At 36.4% G+C, this 22,159-nt stretch overlaps 1 protein-coding gene across 1 annotated transcript; it reads left to right on the top strand.

The window, feature by feature from the left end:
• Positions 1-20,370: 20,370 nt before the first annotated feature.
• LOC117171092 lies at positions 20,371-21,312 on the top strand. The gene has a single exon (XM_033358145.1). The coding sequence runs from the start codon at positions 20,371-20,373 to the stop codon at positions 21,310-21,312; it is 942 nt and encodes a 313-aa protein (XP_033214036.1).
• The last annotated feature ends 847 nt before the right edge of the window (positions 21,313-22,159 follow it).

Here is a 22,159-nt window from a genome sequence, read left to right as displayed (position 1 = left end):
ATACTGGAACTTTATATTCTCGACAATTGTTTCTGTTGCTCACTCAAGGCCTGACATGGTTCTTCTTGACTTCGAGAAGCGAACCATGTTCGTTATCGAATTCTTGGCAGCAGCTGACAACAACATCATAACCAAGGAGAATGAAAAGAAAGAGAGGTATCGAAACCTTATAAGGGAGATGCAATCATTGTACCCGGAACATTCTGTTAAAATAATCGTCCTCCTAATCGGCGCTTTTGGAGGTGCCAAGCTTTTACTTGATAATGGCCTAAAAAGCATCCCTGCGTTTCAACAATATGCTAAAACACTTGCGTGAAAAATGCAGAATGCGGTAGTCCTTGGGTCGCTCCGTGTTTTTAGGGTGCACGAGGATTTTGCTAGATCGTCGTATTGATTCCTTTACAGACTGTAACCACCTATCTCACGGTCGTGAGACATGGTTATGGCTGAAATTTTACCGCAATTTCGCTGGGAGCGGGTGCAATTTTCCAGATTAGCATCCGCTCTCGGCGAAATCCAGCAGTTGTCCTTATGACAAATTTTTAAATATATACATATATATATGTGTGTGTGTGTTTGTGTGTATATAGTTATTTTAACCATTAAATCATTAATGTAATTAGAACATGAAAATAATACATTTATTTAATTCTAATTTAGTTTATGATAACTTTGTTCAAATAACATTTTTCATTATAATTTATATCATGGTGAATTTGGGTTATCCAAAGTTATTCAGAAAAGTATGGTCGCCATTGTGCACAGGAACGCATTCATTATAGGAGATAGCTTCTACTGCTACAGATATTCAAAAACGCGAGGAAAGAAACGGTACCGAAAATGATTAAATAATTTTCACGTCACCATTGAACAGGAAATTTTCAAATATTTTTCAATGTAAGCCTTCTTACCAGGGCTGCCATTTAGGTGCTGTTTCAATGCCTTTTGATCGGCAGAGAAGGTAGAAGATAAACAAAAGGATTAGGCTTTGAAAGTCGTATTTGTGATTTAAAAACGTCAAAACTAAGAAAAATAAAAAAGTAGATGTTTTCATTTCGTAATTGTTTCGTTTTATTCAGAAGCCTTACGTATATTTTATTTTATCCCAGCACAGTTATTCAAAAAAAGATAAAATTTAATGGAAATTCGTATTCCAATTGATTGAAGCAAGAAAATTGTAAACCGTCGATTTAACACCGAAGAACGTTTGGCTAGCGATATAAAAATCAGTAAGATGCTTCCAGCGGACAATTAAAGGACTCAAAAAAGCTCCCACAGGCATCCATACTGCTAAACCTGGCCTTTAGAGAAAATATTATAATTTAATAATATACCTGTGTATAATTTGTGATGTCACAGCGTAGTATTATCGAAAAAGTCCAGATCCCCCCAAAAGACATTCCAAATTAGAATTAGGGACGGTGGGGAAAAAGCGTTCACCCTAAAAATCGGTTTCACCCAAAAACGTCCTCCTCACATAGAAAAACTCACACAATAGAACCAGATCTCTCACATGTTGGTACACGGAAGAAAGTTGCATTTGAAACGCATTCATTTTCATAATTTATCATTCTCATTTTTACAATTACTTAAAAAAAATCAAGGAGGAAAATTAATTTTTGTCTCATGGTGGGAGAAAGGGGCCGAATGGTGAGTGCTCCAATCATCGAAAGATCTATCAGCAGCATGACAACAATTGCTCATGCCCGCTGCATCGGTTTGTTTATGAATACATTGAAGTGATTCACGGTCTAAATTTTTTCGAATAAAAGTGTAGCACTTGGAGAGAGGCGTAGAAGACGTGAATTTTCAGGGATTAATATATCTATTATGGGCAGAACATAATTTTTTATTTAACCCATGTATATATATCCTGCTTCGCTAAAGGATGTACAGTACGTTTTTTACAGTACGGTTTAGTTTTTTCTTTCTCTTCAGGAAAAAGTTACAATTTTCATTTCATCCTAATGATCAAGGTCCCATTTTATTCTTTGAAGGATTCTCGACAATTCTGTGCGTGGTGTCAACTAAAATTTAAACTATGATTGTTTATAACAATAATAACTGTATGATTTCTTGATTATTCTTTTTAAAAGTAAACCCAAAAAGAAATTAAGAGAATCCGTCGAAGAATAAAATGAGACCTTGATCATTAGAATTAAATAAATATTGTAACTTTTCCCTAAAGAGAAAGAAAAAACTAAGCTTGAAATAACTCCTGTTAAGTAAACAATTTTTTCTGCATTATTTTTTTCTAGAGTGTGCTTAGAAACCTCCATAAAGATTTACAGAAATTCATAATAGATATTTTTCTGTTGATTTCATAAATCATTTTAATGATAAGCAACTTCTGAGATTGATTGTAGATAGTGTACATCCTTGAAGCAATTCAAATTCCTTACTGATAAGAGATCAACTGATGTGAAAATATTTTTTATTATTGTTGGGAGAAAACTGGGATTAATCGAGCTGTATATTTTCCCCTGTTTTGTCGTGTTGGGTGCTTACGCTTAAGTTTTGTAGCAAATTATCAAACTGACCGTTCAGCCTACAGTTACGTGAAAGAATTATTTGTCATATTGAGAGCAGTGGATGGCAAGCGGTCGCGCTCTTGTCATTTTTCAATTTTTGATGCAGGACGATATTTAAGGAAAATGTTTTTTTTTTAAGACAAAGAAAATTTCCAGTAATTGGAGAACTATATTAATCTTACACAGTATTTTTGATTTGCGTGTCTGATTTACTTGACAAATTTTTATTAAAGTTTATGATCTGAGGACTATGTGTAAGAGCAACGGAAAGAAAGGGGTAGAGCCTTATTGAATTAACAGATGAGGGACTTGAAATGGCCAAGTCCAGAGCGACCAAATGGAAACGAAATATACAGTGAAATCTATTAATGCCTTCATTTTTCTCGTCGGGGTATAGCGGTACTATTTACTTTTAAAATGATAGTAGGGAGTATATTTTTGCTCTAGTTTTTATTTTTGTGGTTTCGTTAGTTGAAGCTAATACTTTTCTCCCTGATTTACTCCTTTGAAAATGTTGATCTCTGGCATATGAACTGTGTAGCTTACGTGAAAGCGGTCTCCATGCTTAGCGACAATAGAAGTAATGATACTTAGTACTAATTACTGCTAAAGAAGTGAAGTCAGTTATTGCAAGAAATAAGAACATTTTATCCATAGGTCCATATAAAATTAAAAACTTTTGGTTCAAGAACTTTATTTCTACGCACCAACATCTGGCTTAAAGAGAGGAAATTAACATCTATTGAGCCGGTACGGAGTGCAACAATTGAACAACGTGGATGCAAGAGGGCTGGCAGGTTTCAGGGAGAAGCTGTTAATAAGCAGATTTATCACCCAAGATTCCATCAGGTATCGACGCAATCCATTCATGGATTGGATTAACTATTGGATAGCATTCGATAATTTGAAACATACGCTACTTATGCGGTTCCTTGAGTGCCTGAAGGTATATCCAAGACTAGTGAGATATATCAAAGAAATTATGCTCTTGTGGAGGGCTAGCTTTGTCACAACATCTTACATCTGCCATAAGCTTTGGATACTTATGTGGCCCACCGAACAGAAAAGAATTTAAGGTTATCCCCCTTTTATCCATAGGCGACCTTAAATTACTTGCCCCGTCAAAAAAAGGACCTCAAAATCTTTGTGGCGGTGGTATATATGTACTCTAAAGCAATTGGCATAAGCTTTGAAATGTAGAAGTTTGCCTGCGTACATATGCACAATGGAAGACTAGAAACTACACTATCACATGACGATCCGGATCTTCAACTCATAGGTGGAAATACCATTCAGAATCTTAGCAATGAAAAACAACACGAAATCTCTAATTGTGCAGCATTTCTATACCGTACCGAAGACAGAACCGCGGAGGAGCTTGGTCTTTCATTCGATTCCAGTTACACTGCACATGGCCTAGTATTACTTATACCTTTGGTGCTTTTATGGTGCTGATCTAATTCTTGCCTCGCCATATGCCCAATGAGATTTCGAGTCCGTTGTGGAGACTGATCAGTGTAAGATCTACTTGAATTTCCCATTTTCCAACAATCAACGTATAAGTGCTACCAACCCTGACATTTTCCTTCAAAATCTTGAGACACAGATGATTTTACGTGATTGAATTTTCAGCAACAGGCGATGTTAATATCGAAGTGAAGCAGGAAGAAAAACAGGTGCAATATCAAGCTCTTCTGTTCGACATGAGCAGGCTGTAACGAGGATGGTCATCAGCTGACCCCTTTTATATACCTTGCTCAGGCGCTTACGTGCTCGGACTTTACGTCAGCCTTCTGGAATTTGACACTAAGACCGGTAGGTCTGGAATTTTTCTATGTATTTTATCGACGTTCAAGTGGTAACGATCCCACTTTAATCTGTAGGGCTCCGGATGATGCACTTAGCTGCAACCCTGTCCATGGATGATAGGGTTAAATCCTAACTTTACCCAATCTGTCAAGTTAGGTACACTTCTTTTATCAGATCACTTGATGGCGTTACAAAAATGCATCCGTGAGTGATGATGTATAAAGGGAAGACCCAAACAGACTACCACATTGATCAAAAAGTTTTAGGAGTTTATTTTTAAATTCAAAAACACAAGTTTATTCATCATAATCGATATTGTTCTCTTCAAAGTATTCCCCATCGACTGCAACGCACTCATGCCAGCGCTTGATCCTATCCTCGAAACATTTTTTATAATCGGTTTGCGGTATAGCCATTAGAGCCATCTTAGATATTTCCATGGTCGCAGGGAGCCAATTCAGGTGTATTCAGTGATTGTTCGATGGTATTCGTTTCGTTTTTAGCCAAATGCTCACGGATAACGATGGCATTATGCAAAGTCGATGACATTTTTTTTTCTAAAGTCTGAGTGAACAATAAAGTTCCTACTAGGAGCAACTGTAATAAAATAATGACACCGACTTCCAGTAGAATCGAGATAATTACCCCTATGGCCACGTCTCACGAACGTGAGATAGGTGACCGTAGGGCACGAAGAAATTACAAAAATAGGCCTGCAAAAATCTCATGAAGCTTGAGGACATGTAATGGCCCAAGGATGACAGGTTTCTGCATGCATTTTGCAAGTTCCTTGGGATATTTTTTGCACGCGGGTATGGCCTGAACCAATGATAGTTTTGTTCTCGTGTGAGTATGACACTTGGATTCTTTGCGTTCTATGTACTAATCGTGCGCATGACAGGCTCTGCACCTATCACTGGAAACTTTTTGACATTAAATGCCCTTATATTAATATTCAGGCCAAGGTCACCTCTCCGCGGCTTTATAAAGGAACTCTTATATGCTAATTATCTCGTGGTTCATGAAAATTGTTAGAAAAGGATTTCTACAAATTCGAACAATGTAAGCTATACTGAGAACAATTCGATTATGAACACTTTAGAGATTAAAACTCCGCGACATCCTTGATGGCGTGACATGTGTAATCGTGAAACGGATGAATTCATATACAAACTCTTATGCATATGCGTGATCTTACACGTGGCAATATCAAGGGCGGTAAGCTCGTTTTTCGTCTAGTGAAATATCCCATACCAGTAGAGTAGAACTGGGACGGCAAGCATGTTAGTAGGAGATAATGTAACTCTTATTTTCTTCGGATAAAACTTGACACACTTGTCAAATCGTCAGTTTATACGAGTCTCTTCTTAGTACTTCTTGATGATATTTCAAACAAATGGAAGTTTTCTTGCACCAGAAGCATAGATCTTTAGGCAATCCATATAAAATAGATTAGTGACCAACTCGCGATATTTAGTGACACCTTTTGGAAGGTTGCATTGTACGTTGTCACATGATAATTTCCAGATGAGACAGTAAATCTGGTTTTTCAATAAGGCATCAATGTCTCCATGCATCTAGCTATGTGCGAATAAACCTTTAAGCTTGTCAACAGATCGACAGCCTGCTCGGCATCATGCTGCACTGTTTTTTGAGCCATGTTGTGCATGCAGCTCTTTAGGTACAGGCTCTACTTCGTTGAGCTTGGCTGGAATTTAAACAGAAACTGGTAGATTGCTGAAGTGACGATTTTTATTCTCTTCCTCGTGTCAGGTTATAGCCATATTTTGTCAACAATATGCTATTTATTTGTCAGCAGCTCTAAATAGTTCATTATGTGACCATGGATTTTCAGTTCTTGTGCGAAATTTCAAACCCTTTCTGTGAATGGCATACCAGATGTTATGTAGTCAATCACACACTGTACGCGGGACGCATTCTATCTTGCACATCCCATCTTCTTGTTTATGTGCATCTTCTTGTTCTTGTACATCTTTAGTTTTTTGAATCCATCGTCTGTTTTAGAAGACGATTTAAATCATTTAAATCTTTCCCAGCACCGTAAACTAAACAATTAATGATTCAGAGGTCGGAATTTTTCGAAATATATAGGCGATGGGAGGAATCTATTTCATCTAGGTCTTGGTGATTAGTAGGAACACGTATATTAATGTTCCCTCTTGTCCTGAAATCGGGATCCTCAGCTAGGAGCTTGCTTTTCGCCGTTGGTCTTAATTTCGCTTGATTCTCTTCGTCGCGGCTTGTTCATGCAGTCGTCGGGGAAGCGCTTCGCATACATCCCTTTTTAAAGAGGTAGAGGTACTAGATTTCGCAATGACGAATGCGAAACTTGCTGGAGCTTTAGATGTTTCTGGCACCACAGAGTGTATAAACGCACGATAAAGTCTTCTTGAGCAGGGATAATGCTGGCATCGTGGCAGTCTAGCAAGTCATCCTTAAAACGATTTATCTACTTAGTGTGGGCGATCTTCTGGTAGTGTAAATTGTATTTTCACGCGAAGATAGGAAAATGATTTGTCCGCCCTTTTAGAGCCCCACATGCAAGGATAAGGCTGCATACTCTAAGAGGACGCCCGCTATTTTAGAATCAGTGTTTAAAAGACCTCAAACAGGTGCAATTTACACCAATTAACTATTAAACATCTCCTTCAATGATGGCGCGGAAAAATGTTTTGTCTCGAATTTTGTATCTCGATTTCAACTTTTGGCATGGTCGAGGAAAGTTTTAGGAAAAATCTCCAATTCGTACCAATTAGTCTTTGAAGCTTTCTCTTTATGATAAGCCACGAAAGCTTCATAAATCTCCCAGGGCTTTCGAGATACGACTTAAAATATCAAAACGTGTCTGCGCAGAAGTGTATTCGCTTTAGCATCAAGTCTAGCCGTCTGCGGTGTTCTAAAAAAATTTCTCGCTCTAATTTGGAAGGAATAATCACTTTCCACCATGAAAGATTAGATTGGATGTAGCCTGTTTTCCAATAATTTATACATGCCTTTCAGCTTTCATTGCAGATAGGGTATATTTTCACTGCAAGGAGAATGACATTCTTATAGAAGACGAAAGTTACCATAGATACTGATGTTATGATTCAAGCTGGTAAACATCAAAGAAACATTCAAATATCAAACATTGACTATTCGCTTGAAGTCTAAAAAATTTAAAGAAACTGCCCACTCATCACCGTCTTATTAAGTCGGGCGATAATATTTTGGGTTACAAGAATAAAGTCTTTGTTTATGGACAACTAAGGATAACTATAAAAATAAGCATAACGACGTGTATCTGTTAGGAAGACTGCTTCAGTGCATTCTGGTTCTGTTTAGCATTGAACCCAATGAGCAAAATACTAAATAGCATGTTTCATTGGTTCAAAGTACAGGATAATGAGAATGCTCACTAACAGACCCATCTTTTGTAAATGGATGACCTGCAGCTATACGCTAGTTCAGATTACAAACAGCAGCAAGTGGTCTAGGTCACAAAGAGCATTTTTAATAATATCAACATAGAGTTCAGGTTAGATAAATTCAGAACTGTGCATTTAACCAGTAGAGAACTAGGATTTACAGAGATGGAGGATGAACACAGAATGAGATTGAGGCAATTGCTAAATTCAGATTCTTGAATCTCAGAGTATTCAGCATACGATAGTTAAAAAAAGTTTAATGGCTGCCTTTATGACGAGAGCTACCTTTCTGGGAGAGACCACTGATAAAACAAAATGAAATATCCAAATAAATACTTATTGAATTAGGATATTTCAAAATCAGCATCTAATGTTAAAGTCACTGCAATTTGTAGCCAGGGAAAGAAACTAATGTTTCAATCGTGAAATCAAGACATTTGTCAAACCAGAAACTAATTCACTTTTTCTTCTAAACATCAACGAGTAATTTTCGGCTTTATCTCACAAGTTCTTTTATTGGGTATGCCTATATGTTCTGACGTATTTAAAGGACCTTCTTCAATTTTTCGGACATTCGTGAAGTGTTATGGGTAAAGTTTCTCGGCTTCAAAAATACGGTAAACCGTCGAGCGGGAAACTCCCTTCTCCCTGGAAGTACAGCGAACGAAAGTAAGGAGGATCTCGTAAACGTGGTCCAGGACAGCATCAGCATTACGATGTACTTGATGATCTTGTCCTCGGGGTTGTGCACGCTCATGTCCGCATAAACTGGAAGTTAAATCCTTAAAAAGCTTCAACATTTAATTTCCAAATTTTGAGAAATCTAAAAAATGCTAAGAATTCTCGTCTCCCTCTAGCCCTCTTAGATCACATTGTCCAGTATATCAGGAAACGGTAAAGCGGGAATCCAGGATAAAATCAAACTAAGCTAAACTGTACAAACTGATACGGGACTTGCATGTTAGTGGTGGTAGTGAGAAAGAGTGCAGTACAGGTGGTGAGAAGTTTTCACAGAGTTTGTGTCGTAGGTGTAGGTGGATTGGGAGGGTGAAAGTCTTGGAGGCAAACACGGGGATGTTAGGGGTGAGAAAAGGGTATCTGCAGGGGCTGTGAGGGGTTAAATAGTGTAGCGAATGTGAAATTTTAGGGCGATAAGCGACAGCTGACTTAAGAGACATCTGTTGGCTGCAATTAGTACTTTTTTGTGTGGATAGGTTACAGTTGTGCTAGTAGTGAACTAGACGAGAAGGAAACTTCCAGAAGGACACGACGGCCAGCTGTACGTGGCCCGGTATCGAGTAGCGCTTCAGGCAGTGGGAAGATATAGAGCAAAGGAAGCGAAGAGGCTACGGAGAGAGAGTCCAGTGCAAGTGAGGAGGAGGATCACTTAAAGCGGAAAAGGAAAAGCAAAAAGAGTCCGAAGAAAAGCGCGCTAGAAAGTCCCTTTAATAAAAACGTACGAACAGGTAGGTCACCCTCCTAAAAATGAAGGGGCAGACAGAGAAGAAGACTCTCGGGGTGCTCATAAGCGAGATCAGAGGATTGAGGGAGGACTTATTGGGGGTTATGGAGCAAATGGAAAGTATAAGGGAGGATCTAAGGGTAAGAGAGTGTGGAAAGAAAGGGCGGTAAAATGGCTGAAAAGATAAGGTCGGACATGGAAACAGTTGATAGGGGGAGGGCGAGAAGCAAGGCATTTAAGAGAAGGTGGAGATTATGATAGAAGAGAAAGTGGAAGAACGTTGGGATAAAAACGAGGAGAAAGCGGATAGAGAAAAGGTTAAGGCAATGGTGCTAAAGGTTGAGAGGAGAGAGAAGGCAGATAGGAGAAATAATAGAATAATAAAAGGATTGAAGCTAAAAAGCGAAGAAAAAGGGAGAGAGTGAAAGCGCGCCTACATAGTATAGGGTGGGTTGAAGGCAAGGTAAGAAAAATTGAGATGGAGGGGAGAAAGGAGAATCAAGTGGCGGTGGTGGAATTAGAGAACTAGGATGAAAAATTGGTAGTAATGCTTAACAAAAATAGGATAAAGGACAAAAAGGTTTTCATCGATCAAGAATTGACGAGGAAGGAAAGGGATGTGCAGAGAATGCAAAATGACAGGGATAGGTAGGGAAGGAGTGAATGGAGAGCGGCAAAGGTAGGCTGTCGAAAAATTAAAATAGATGAGAAAATGTGGATATCGGACGAAGAGAAAAAAGTGTTGAAGGAAGTGCAGAAAAATTTGTTTTATGGGAACCAGGGGGTGGGAGTAAAGCAGAATGGAGAAGTATTAAAGGTGCTGTTCTGCAACGTAGAATGGGTAAAAAAGAAAGATGAGAATTTCCAGAGGTATATTCAGAAATTTGTTGGGGTACTTATACCAGGGGTGAGGGATGGATTAGAGGAAGACGTTTTTGGAGGGGGAGAGCGGAAGGATGCGCAAATAAGGGCTGTAAATATAGATGGGGTAACGTATGAGTGTCTGATTGTTTACGATAAGAATGGGATGGACAGGATTAAATAAAGGGTGGAAAACTTACTAGGAGCGAGAGATAAGGGTATGGGGGTGCGAGGGGGCGGGGACTCTAATGCGAGAATTGGTTGGAAAGAGTTCCTGTACCGAGAAGGGGAGAGCTTCGAAAGAAATTTGAAAAATAAGATAATAAATAAAGAGGGAGAGATTTTAAGAGGCTGGATGGAGGACAGAGGCTGGGCGGTGGCGAATGGCATGGTAACAGGGGACGAAAAGAGAGAAGACACGTATGTGAGTAAGGTAAGTGTATCGGTGATCGACTATGTGAATATGCAAAAATGGGAGGAGATAGAGAAATTCGCAGTAGAAGGGATGGTGGAACCAGACAACGTAAGAACCAGACAGCCGGACAACGTAAGCTTTGAGCGCGAGTCGGTAGACGAGCTATGGGAGGATCTAAAAGAGAAGGAGAAAGGTTGTTTTCAAAAGAAAGTATTTAGGAAAAAGAAGAAAGAATGGTGGAGCCATGGTGGGATAGGGAATGTAAAATGATGAAGAGAAAGGTGAAAAAGAAGTACAGGAAGTGAAAGCAAGGAACCGCAAAAAGCGAGGAGTACGTAGAAATGAGAAAGAGGTTTAGGGTGTTGTTTAAGTAGAAAAAGAGCGTGAAGAAGAGGTAGAAGAAAAAGAGAAGGGAGCTGAGAAGATTGGCAGTGACGAATGGAGAAAACTTTTCAAGGATTCATTTCAGGGGTCAGATAAACGGAAGAGAGATGACGAGATCGGAAGAACGAGGCAAGTATATGGGGAGGAGCTGAATGACAAGGCCATAGAGAAGCAGATAAGGAAAGAGAAAAAATCTCAGGCAGGTTGGCTAGATGGGATAGAAAATGAAGCGTGGCTGTTTGGGACACAAAAGGGAAGGCAGAGGCTGAAGTGGGAGAGTGAAAAAAGTATGGAGGTGGAGGGATTCGCAAGAGGGTAGAGGAAAAGATCGATCGTACCACTGTATAATAAAGGAGATAGGGAGAAGCAGGAAAATTATAAAGAAATTATGCTAATGAATACTGCGTGCAAAATAAACGCGATGGTATTGGCAGATAGGCTGCGCAAGGATGTTAAGGATAAAGGAATATTGCCGAACACGCAGGCGGGCTTTAGAGAGAGAAGGAGTACTATTGACAATATTTACGTTTTATAACACGTGGTGGATAGAGAACTAACCAATAAGAGTGCCAAAGTTTACGCGTTTTTTGTAGATCTGAAGAGCGCGTTCCCTTCGGTAGATAAAAGGAGGTTGTGGGAGGCAATGGAAGAGAAGGGAGTGAAGAGGAGCCTGATCGAGATGGGTCAATAGGGAGTTGAGGAAAGGATGCCCGCTTAGCCCAACGCTTTTTGCAATTTTGATCGCGGATATCACTGTAATTGCAGAAATTGAAAATCTACGTTTGCGAAGGTGGCATTGAATTCTCTGTAATTAAATTACAATTAAGACAGTAAAGCATAGTTTAAATTAGATAAAGAGGTTTGAAGATTACTGGTCCATATGTATACAATGTAATGTGTAATGGACCAGTTATCTGCAAACGTCTACAACTAATTTCAATTATTTTACCCTAATCGACAGAAAGAGTATGTCTAACTTGGTAAAAAATAAGTTTGAAACAAGTAAGGAAATAAAATTGATTTTCATGATGCAAAAAACTGATGTGGAATTAAAAACAGCGCTTTGATCGTATCAATTGAATGGTCGAAGTTTAAAATGCATGAATTTTTACAAACTAATTATTCTAATAAATAACAAAGTATTAGGATTTTCTACTATACCAATACTGGGTGATAATTATGACTAATTTTATACTACTTCTTTAAAAAATCAAAACTATTTGGCACAAACTAAACTTTTTTCTAGTAACTAAAAAATAAAATATTCCTGATTGATGAGAAAAGTATTCAGTAGAATAAAACTGGAAAGCAAAGACCTTTTTTTTAGGCATATGCTTACTGTCAGGTTGAGTAGTTCTAAATTTTGCTTTGGGTATACCCTGATCTGCTGTTTCCAAGATACGCCGCAAATACAACAATTTTGGGGGACATTTTAGATTAATTTTACTCATCCTACGCCCCCTTAAAAGAAATCAGAGTTCTTGTGGGACACTATGCGAGTGGCTGACAATAAAAAGTCGAAATATCTTGTTGGTGAGTAAAAAGCAGCTATAGAAAAGTGCCTGAAAAATGAATATAATTTCAGGGCTGTAAAAAGCAGCAAAAGAATATTGGCTGTAAAAAGTAGACAACGGTGCTTGGGCCGTAACAAAGGGGAACAGAAAAACTTGGCAGTAAGAAGTGGACAAACGTCGCGTGTCGGTGAATCGGCTCTGTTACACGCTGAAAAGAGAAGCGTCGTTCAAAGCCGAAATTGCACGAGGACGAACCCGACCTCGCTCGACTGGACGATTCGCTTTCAGTGGCTAACTAGCTATTCGGAGTTTTTCGGTAAACTGAATTTTCACTGAATTTTGCATGGCATCCAGGCCGTCAAGAAAATAAAAGAAAGTTCATGGCAACGTGTTAAACGATTGCTTTGCGATTAATTCTAAGAGAAAATTGAAAATGGATCACAAAACATTTTTTATTGTTTCCTAAAATTTTTTAAAAGTGCGTAAGATATTTTTTTGACTTTTGCAGTTTTTTCATATTAGATAATATTAGAAAAATTAAGGAACATAGTTCTTTCAAGCCTTCTTGTGTAATTTTGTTGCAAATTTTTTTAAAGTTAATGTTAGTTTAAAAAGTGTACTTTCAAATTTGAGTAAGGTTAAGAGATGTTCAGAAATTTTTAACGATTGCAGACAATTTATTAAATATTTCTTCATTTCTCACCAACTTCGTAAACATTACTAAGCATCCTTGAAAAGGACTGGAATTCAATCTAATGTTTTGTAATATTCTGTAAAATAAAACAATTTCTTTAAAATACCCTAGAACCTTTTCTGACACATCTGATATATTCAAGAATTTTTTTCAATTTCCTAGAAAATCTTAATTTATATAAATTTATATAAATTAAAAAAAACAAACTGATAATACTTATTTTCCTGTTTTTCATTCTCAGAGTTTAATTTCAACTCGACATAAAGTGTTTGTAAGCTTTCAACAAATAAGTATTTTTTCGAAATTTCCATGTTATGTCATTATTAATACCATCATTCATTTTTTATGGTAGTGAAAAAAGTTTTAAATTTGGGAATTGCAAGTAGTACTTAGGTTAAGTAATTTCAATATTTGTGTGACTACAAAAATATTAGAAAGGCCTTTATTGTTAAAAAAGTTGGTTGCTTTATTTAAAGATAACACTTCATCTGAAAACCCCTTTTTCATTTAGGAAACGTCTGTTATATTTTCAAACATAATATAAAAAATTTGACATAATGGCGATGAGGAGAGGGCCAAAAAGAAATGTTACAGTCGGTCACAGTGCGTAGGGAGGGGGGCATTTTAGTAACTAATGAACATATTTTTATAATATTTTTGCTTGATTCTGCTGTAGGGTCAAACATGATAAAAAAACCGATGTGAAATTTCGAATAAATACGCTTGCACTCTGTATACATTATTTCAAAAAATAAACAATATTAATACTTTTGTAAATTTTCCAATATATTATTTGAGTATGATACACATTGACTTTTATTTTTTAATTTCTTGTAAGTTTTGGTAATTTTTCTAATTTTACGATATTTTTTACCGTATTTGGCCTTAAGAAATAGATTTCACAAATAAACTTATAAAAATATCTTCATTACTTAGTAAAAGGCTATGAAATCTTGCCGTTAAAACGATACAAAATTTTTTTTAATATTAACAAATGGTTGTACAGGCTTTAACCTTTTTGAACAGTTGGAAAAATAGATATTTCTTTTATCGCTTTCCAGTATATGATTATTCCCTAAACGTCAAGCAGATTGAAGACAGTTGAAAAATAAAAATAACAAATGTAAAAAATTCGTTTTAGTTGTTTGTTAAAAAACCCGATACATTTTTGAATAAAATTCCTTTCTACATGCACATGCATGAAAGGCAGCGTGACTATTGCCACTTGCTATTTAAAAAATTCATTCTCTTCAAATCATTAATTTAATTGAGTTAAAATTTGAACAAAAGCTTATTTCAACCTTAATCTGCAACTTTCTCACTGGAGGTTTTCCATTTATTAAAATTTGCACGATAAACGAAGCGCTTGACGGTTGAACTTCATGTTTATTACATTGTTTACAACACAAAATTAACAGTTTCTATGTTCATTAAAGTATTTAAGTTTTCCTTTCAAATATTTAAAAAACCTACTTTTTTCCAATTATTAAAAAAAATGAACAACCTACAAATTTTTGTAGACGGAAAAAAGATGTGCCTTGAAATTGTCTCCTTTAAATAATGTTCATGCAATTAAAATTTTTTTATTCAAAGTACATATAACATTTGTTAAGGCATAATATATATACGTGTGTGTACAATAAGTAAATGAAAAATAAAGGAAGTCGATAAGGGACGAACGATTATACTTCTTGTTTGTGAAAAAGGGATTCCTCAATTTTCCTCAATTCGGTATCAAAAATCACCCATCACGTCATGGTTGAGCCATAACCTCAAAAAATGACGAAAAATCATGCACTGAGGCAAATAAATTTCAAAATAATGCCAATGATGCAAATTTTCACTTCAAAAACAGGTCGACAACTGTGAAGGATCAACCTTTGCCTGATATCAACTTATTTAACATAACTTTACCCAACAGAACCTGACCTCACCTAACCTGAATTAACAGAAATTTATTGAACTACACGTAAAGCTCCGGAAGCATATTTTCCCAGTATCAAATGTGTGCTACATCGAAAGAGGTCAAACCTATCCTAACTTTAGGAAAACCTGACTTAACCTAACCTAACCTAACTTAACTTCACGTAATTTAATTAAACTCATTGTGTTGTCCCGTTGTGTTTGCGGTAACGTTTCATTCAGCTTCGGCTTGACCTATATAGAGGTTTAACCTATCCTAACCTAACAAAACCTGACCTAACCTAACCTAGCCGAATGAAATTCAACCACACGTGTAGCTATGTAAGCGTACGGTTCTCAGTCTTATGTGCTATATTTAATAGGTTAACTCGATCTTAACCTACAAATGAATCTAAGTTAACAGAACCTAACGAAATTTTGCTTAACGCAACACAACTTAAGTGTTCCCCTTGTAACACAATAAAATTCATTTCATTGTACTACAGGTGGTTACAAATTTAGACGCATATTACTCATTTGAAGAAAATTAGAACTAAAAGTAGAATTGACCCCATTTCAATTAACCTGACAATGTTTGTATCAATTAAAATGTAGAACTGTAACTTAAACATACAAATGAATAAGAGTTTTATTCAAAAATTTTTTCTCTCTGCTTTTCTTAAACTTAAGGGATATATTTATACTATCTTTCGTGTTTACATTTTAGCTTGCTTTTTATCGTAATGAAATTGATTTATAGACCTACTTCAGTCTATTTTCTGCCTACTATAACGTGTCCTTTTTTCTTCATTTGTAGGTTAACATCGAGTTAACCTATTAAATATAGCACACATTTAAGACTGAGAACCGTACGCTTACATAGCTACACGTGTGGTTGAATTTCATTCGGCAAGGTTAGGTTAGATCAGGTTTTGTTAGGTTAGGATAGGTTAAACCTCTATGTAGGTTAAGCCGAAACTGAATGAAACGGTACCGCAAACACAACGGGACAACACAATAAGTTTAATTCTGTTACGTGAAGTTAAATTAGGTTAGGTTAGGTCAGGTTTTTTTAGGTTAGGATAGGTTTGACCTCTTTGCAGGTTAAGCTCAAGCTGATTCAAACGTTACCGCAAACACAACGGGATAACAAAATCAGTTTAATTGTGTTTCGTGCGGTTAGGTTAGGTTACGTTAGGCTAGGTTAGATTTATTTCTAGGTTAGACTCGAGTTGACCCATTGGATGTAGCACACATTTGCTACTGGGAACATATGCTTCCAGCGCTTTACGTGTAGTTCATTAAATTTCTGTTAATTCAGGTTAGGTGAGGTCAAGGGTTGATCCTTCACAGTGTTCGACATGTTTTTGAAGTGAAAATTTACATCACTGGCGTTATTTTGAAATTTATTTGCCTCAGTGCATTATTTTTCGTCATTTTTTGAGGTTATAGCTCAACCATGACATGATGGGTCATTTTTGATACCGAATTTGAATTCAGCGCCCCAAAATCCATAAGAATACGTGTGTCTTATTACCAGATCTGCACACTTTTTTTGTGTGGCTGTGTAATTAATGAAAAAAAAAACTTTTCCATTTGAGTCCAAAAGATCAAATATTTATTATTTAATAAAATTTTGTAACAATTTTCTTCCGCGGGTGGTGTAGAAAGGAGTTTTATTAAAAAATGTGCTGGTTTTTCCAACAACAAAAAAACGGCATGTATTATTTACCTTTCTTATTTTTATTTTTTAAGTGCTTTTAATCTGCTTTATGTTCAGGGAAAAAATCAGATCATGGAAAAAGATAAAAGAAATATCTATTTCTCCAATTGGTAGAAAAGCTTAAAGCCAAAGATGTAGTTCGTTTGTTAATATTTTTTTAAGTTTTTGGAATCATTTCGAAGGCAAAAGTCTTCATAGTCTTTTAATAACCAGTGGACATATTTATATAATTTCATTTGTGAAATCTATTTCCTAATGGCGAAAATGATAAAAAAACATGTAAATTATGTTCCCAGCAATAATTAAAGTAAATTTTGTATTTCCAAAAATTAATTTCAGGAGATTACTTAAAAACATTTTAAAAGATTAAACAAGATTAAAAAAATGATCAAAGTATCTAAAAAAGTTTAAAGGCATTTTTTTATTTTACTGATTTAAAAAAAATCAGTAAAAATTTAAATAATTTTTAAAGATAAGAAGCTTAGAAGATCTGACAAGATAACAAAAAAAAAGAATTATTTTCTTAATATTTGTGTGAAAATTTTTCATGATTTTTTATTTTGATAAATGAACTTTAAAAGAAAATTAAACAAGACTTTTGAACATATTGAACGATTTCCTAAGATTTCGAAAAAGAGTGTTGAAGGTTTCAAGAGCAAAATGTTTCAATTCACTATGATTAAAAAGTTAAAAAATGTAAATAATCGAATAAATTCAAGAAATATTTAGTGGATTCAATGAAGTTCAAAAATAATTTAAACTTTCGCAGAGTTTCAGAACGTAGGATAAACTTATTTAAAAAACAGAACAATCTAAAAGTTCTTGGAGAAGAAAAAAAAGATGCGCCTGGAAATTGTGTACAATTGTCAGTCTTGAAAAATAAAATTCGATTGAATTTTTTGAGATTACTTTCAGCACATTTCTTCTCAGGCTGAATCCCCGCTTTTAATCGCAAGAGGTCCAATTATTTTCAACAAAAATAATTAATAAAATAAATTTTTAAAAATTCAAAAAGAAGATACATTCCTGTATGCTTAAAGCTATAATTTTTTTTTCTCAGAATAAGTTCTATGCAATTAAAAAAAAGCTTATTTTAAGTACATATAAAATTAGTTAAATTATTTCTGAAAATTGGAAACATTTAAGAATTATGATATTAAAATTCACTTAAAATTTAAGATTTTTGTATTTAATTTTGATAAGATATAATAGATAAATATGTGAAATAAATAAATTATAATAAAAATCGATAAACGAAGGACTTTCACACTTTTTTGCGAAAAAGGGATTCCTCAATTCTCAAGTGTGAATAGTAAGGGAACTGACGTCAATTAAACATTCATAATTAATAAAAAAATTTGATTTTTCCCTTAAGTACAATAGACTTATCATTTGATAAAAATTTTGTGAAAATTTTTCCTTAAAGGTGGTTTGGAAAGGAGTCTTATTAAAAAATGTGTGGGGTTTTCTATCAGACAACTGTATGAATTTCTTACCTTTCTTATTTTTATTTGTTAAGTGTATATTAGTCTGCTTTGTGTTTAGGGCAAAATCATGTGCTGGAAAACGATAGAAGAAATATATATTTCTGAATCTGGTCCATAAGGTTACAGCCAAATCTTTACAACCGTTTGTTAACATTTTTAGATTTTTTTGGTATAATTTAAAAGGCGATTTTACACAGTGTTTTACTAACCAATGAAGATATTTTTATAATTTTATCTCTGAAATCCATTCTTTAAGTAACATATTAAAACAAAATTTAGGAATATTTATAAAATTATGATTATTTTTCATTTTTAAAATTAATGTATACAGAGTATAGTTTTTATATGAAATTCCACGACGGTTTTTTGTAACATGTTTGGCCCTAGAGCAGAATTAAGGAAAATATTCTAAACGTATGTTCCTTAGTTATTAAGATTCTATACAAAAAGGTACATTTTGAATCGTTTTCTCCTTTTAAAATCACGAGATATTTCTTCATAAAATAAAGTTTGTTAAATTCATTTTAAAATTATTCACAATTACAATTATTTTACAATTGAAATCTAATTGTAAACGCTAAATTTTGTAATATTGAGAAAGCTATCTTAAGACAATAAAGGTTTCGTAAAGTTTTCATATATTAAGAATTTTTAAAGTTGAAAATTAATAGAAAATGATTCTTCTGGTTTGAAAGTTGATTTTTGGGTTCATTATTTAAAATTTTTGTTGAAAATTCGCTTCTGTTAATTAAAAAATAATTTTCTTATATTAAAAATTTAACTGTATCATTTTTAGTTCAACATTTTTTTTTATTTGAAAATTTAAAAATTTTGTTGAAAATGTGTTGTTTTATTTTTGCTTGAAAATTGACCTTTCTCAGTTAAAAATTAATCTTTTTTGGAACAAAATTATTCTTCTTGTTAGAAATTCATCTATTTTAATTCAAAATTAATTTCTTTGGTTGAAAATGCATTTTTTGATCAAATTTCTTTTCCTTTGGTATAAAATGGTTTAAAGTGAAACCATACACAATTTTAAACAAATTGTTACAAGTTTTAGTTATTTTTTAATCGTTTCAAAATTTCTGAATATCTCCTAAACTTACTCAAATTGAAAAGCACATTTTTTAGGCCATGTTTGATTTCAACTTGTTTCGAGTAGAGAGCGCCACTCGATGGCCTTCCATGGTTCTCTCACCGGTTGCTGCGCGTCAGCTCCCCCAGTTGGTCTTCATGCTTCGACCAGAGCGAACGCATCTTTAAACTTATCAATCGGTTGTATACCTTCTGAATTTAGTGCGTCTCGTGTGTAATAAGTGATAACAAGTGAATCAAGTGCAGTTAATTAAGTGTAATTGAGTGTAAGTATTCTATGAAGTTTCTAAGAATAAATAAATTTATCAAACAGGTGCATCGACTTTGACATTTTCGATCTCCCATCACCCCCTCTCCTGACGCAGAAGAAACATTAGTCCAAGCGAGCCTGATTCAGCTACTACAGGCAGGTAATCGTGGCGCGGAGAGCACACAAAGCTCAGACAACAATAAAAGCACAGATAAAGGGTCATCAGTTATACGTTGAAGGCAATTCTCGTCATGTAACTAACAAAACGCGCAATTATTAATAAAATTTGCTCAAGCAATCTCCCACATATAGTTTATAACAAAGAGAGAGAAAGTGCAATGAAGGAGGCAGTCGAGAACTTTAAAAGTTATGAAATTATCAAATTTGGTCGAGCAATCTCCCACACATAGCTGTTAATACATGATCGCGCAATCTCTCATCACTTGCAGGGGAGGAGATGCAGTCGTAAACCTTCCTGCATAAATCTCTCTCTCTCTTTCCCTCTCCCAAGTACCATTTAGTCTTTCTTTAAGGGTTCCAAGACGATAAAACATGGAGGCCAAAGGAATAGTCGAGCGATTTCCTATCTCCATCTCTTTCTTTTTTCTTTTTTTTTTTAGGCTTCCAAGCACGCACCTGCATGCAACGCAAATAGTTTTCTTCTTCCTTTTATTTATTGATTATGGTGTCTTTGGCAAGCGGGGTTCAACTCAATTGCCATTGCTCCATCAATTGTCGAGCTGATTAAACAATCATTATAGGGAAGATCACAATTTGTTGACTACGCAAATGGCGCTGAGTGATGTGTTACGACTATGTTCCGCAACAATTCTGGACAAGTCGGAAGCCGAATTATGTTGCAAACTCTTACGCAGACCATAGACGTTCCACTGTTTTTTGGAAGACGCGAGTATTGGGAGACGTTTCGCGATCACTTTCGCAATCTTATACATGCGAACGCACATTTCAGTGACGTCGAGCGGATGTTTTGTTTAAAGGCTCAAGTTCAAGGCGAGGCAAAGAGCGCAATAGAAATAACGCAAGTGATAGGCGCAAACTATGCGACGGCATGGGCATTACTGGAGACCTGCTATGAACACCCGCGCTTATTGGTACGAGACCACCTCAAGGCCTTACGCAACACTGCAACAATGCGACACGAGACTGCTGCGGGACTCCAACGACTGAACGACACACTGGATCGTCACCGCGATCAACTTCGAACTCTCTGTCGCCCCGTGGACATGTGGGATGATTGGTCCGTATCGATAGCTACCACATGTGTTAATCCAGACACTCGAAGAGCTTGGGAGGACGAACTCGAGCGCGCTGATGCATACCATGACATAGAGATCGATAATTCGGCTGCCTACGCTGGTCTTTCTCCGTTTCTACAACGACGATATCGCACTCTAACATCTGAAGAATTTTCGCGGTCACTGAGTGTCTCAGCGAACCGAGCCTACACACCTACACATTTAGAGCAACGCAGCTATAGGGCTTTGGCTCTTCGAGCGGCTCCAACTCCATGTGAGAAATGGCGCGGCCCGCATTACATAGCTCGCTGTAGCAGTTTCATGCGCCGTACTTCAATGTACTGGCGAGAAGTCGCCACGAAGGCGGGTCTTTGTTTCAACTGCTTGAGACCAGGTTACTCTGCAAATAATTGCCCATCCCCTGGGACTTGCATGGTCTGTCTAACCCGTCATCACACAATGCTCCACCCCATCGACCGTAAGCAAGAAGCCCCGCCATAAAATAAACATTCGGCGGCGAAATTTTCTCGCACCAGAAATATATCTCCTGTGACATCCAAATCTACCCGGGATGCATCTCGTTCATGACTAGTTCTCCTCCCCACAGCCATGGTGAAAATAAGTTGCAACGACGAGCCATATGTGATGGTACGAGTATTGCTGGATCCCTGTGCTGAAGTAACATTAACCTCAACAAGTCTTGCGCGCAAACTTCGAGCCTCCTTACACAAAACGGCTTTCGCTGTGAGTGAAGTGGCGGGTGATCCAATGGACCGCGCTCTAACCCGCAGTCACTTTCACGTTCACCCAGCCTACGGTTCTCAGTGTGTGTCCGTTGAAGTTTGTTGTCTCCAGAAATTCAACCTCGCTACACCGGCTGGATTTACAAATGAGCAAGTAATGCACGATTGGCAAGGACTGGATCTCGCTGACCTACGGTTCGGCCATTCTTGAGGTGTGGATCTTCTCCTAGAAGCCGATGTTGACCATTTGTTCCTGCGACCCGAGCTGCTTCGACGAAACGAGATGATAGCTCAAAGGACTGCTTTTGTTTGGGTTATAACATGCAGAGCACCGTCAAACAACGTTATTCCGACTAAGACCATTTAAACTGCACTGCTTACTTGTCTGGAGACTACATAACGTGATAAGCTCATTTCCTTGATGCAACGGTTTTAAAATGTGGAGGAAGTGCCTCGGGTCTTACGCCAGTCCCCGTTGAACGAAGCGTGCGAAGACATCTTTGCTTTTCACCAACGAACTTCCAAAGGACGATATATAGTTCGCCTATCAGTTAAACCAGAAGGTCTGGAAATGCTTGGCGAAAGTTTAAACGGAGCGTTGGCGC

The sequence above is a fragment of the Belonocnema kinseyi genome, chromosome 4, assembly GCF_010883055.1.
Source record: "Belonocnema kinseyi isolate 2016_QV_RU_SX_M_011 chromosome 4, B_treatae_v1, whole genome shotgun sequence".
Classification (NCBI taxonomy): Eukaryota; Metazoa; Arthropoda; class Insecta; order Hymenoptera; family Cynipidae; genus Belonocnema; species Belonocnema kinseyi.
The sequence above is the reverse complement of the archived record's forward strand: the minus strand, read 5'-3'. Positions and strand labels throughout refer to the sequence as shown.

Bases quoted from the DNA above. Each gene is read 5' to 3' on its own strand.
- LOC117171092 (XM_033358145.1), top strand. From the start codon at position 20,371: ATGTTCCGCAACAATTCTGGACAAGTCGGAAGCCGAATTATGTTGCAA.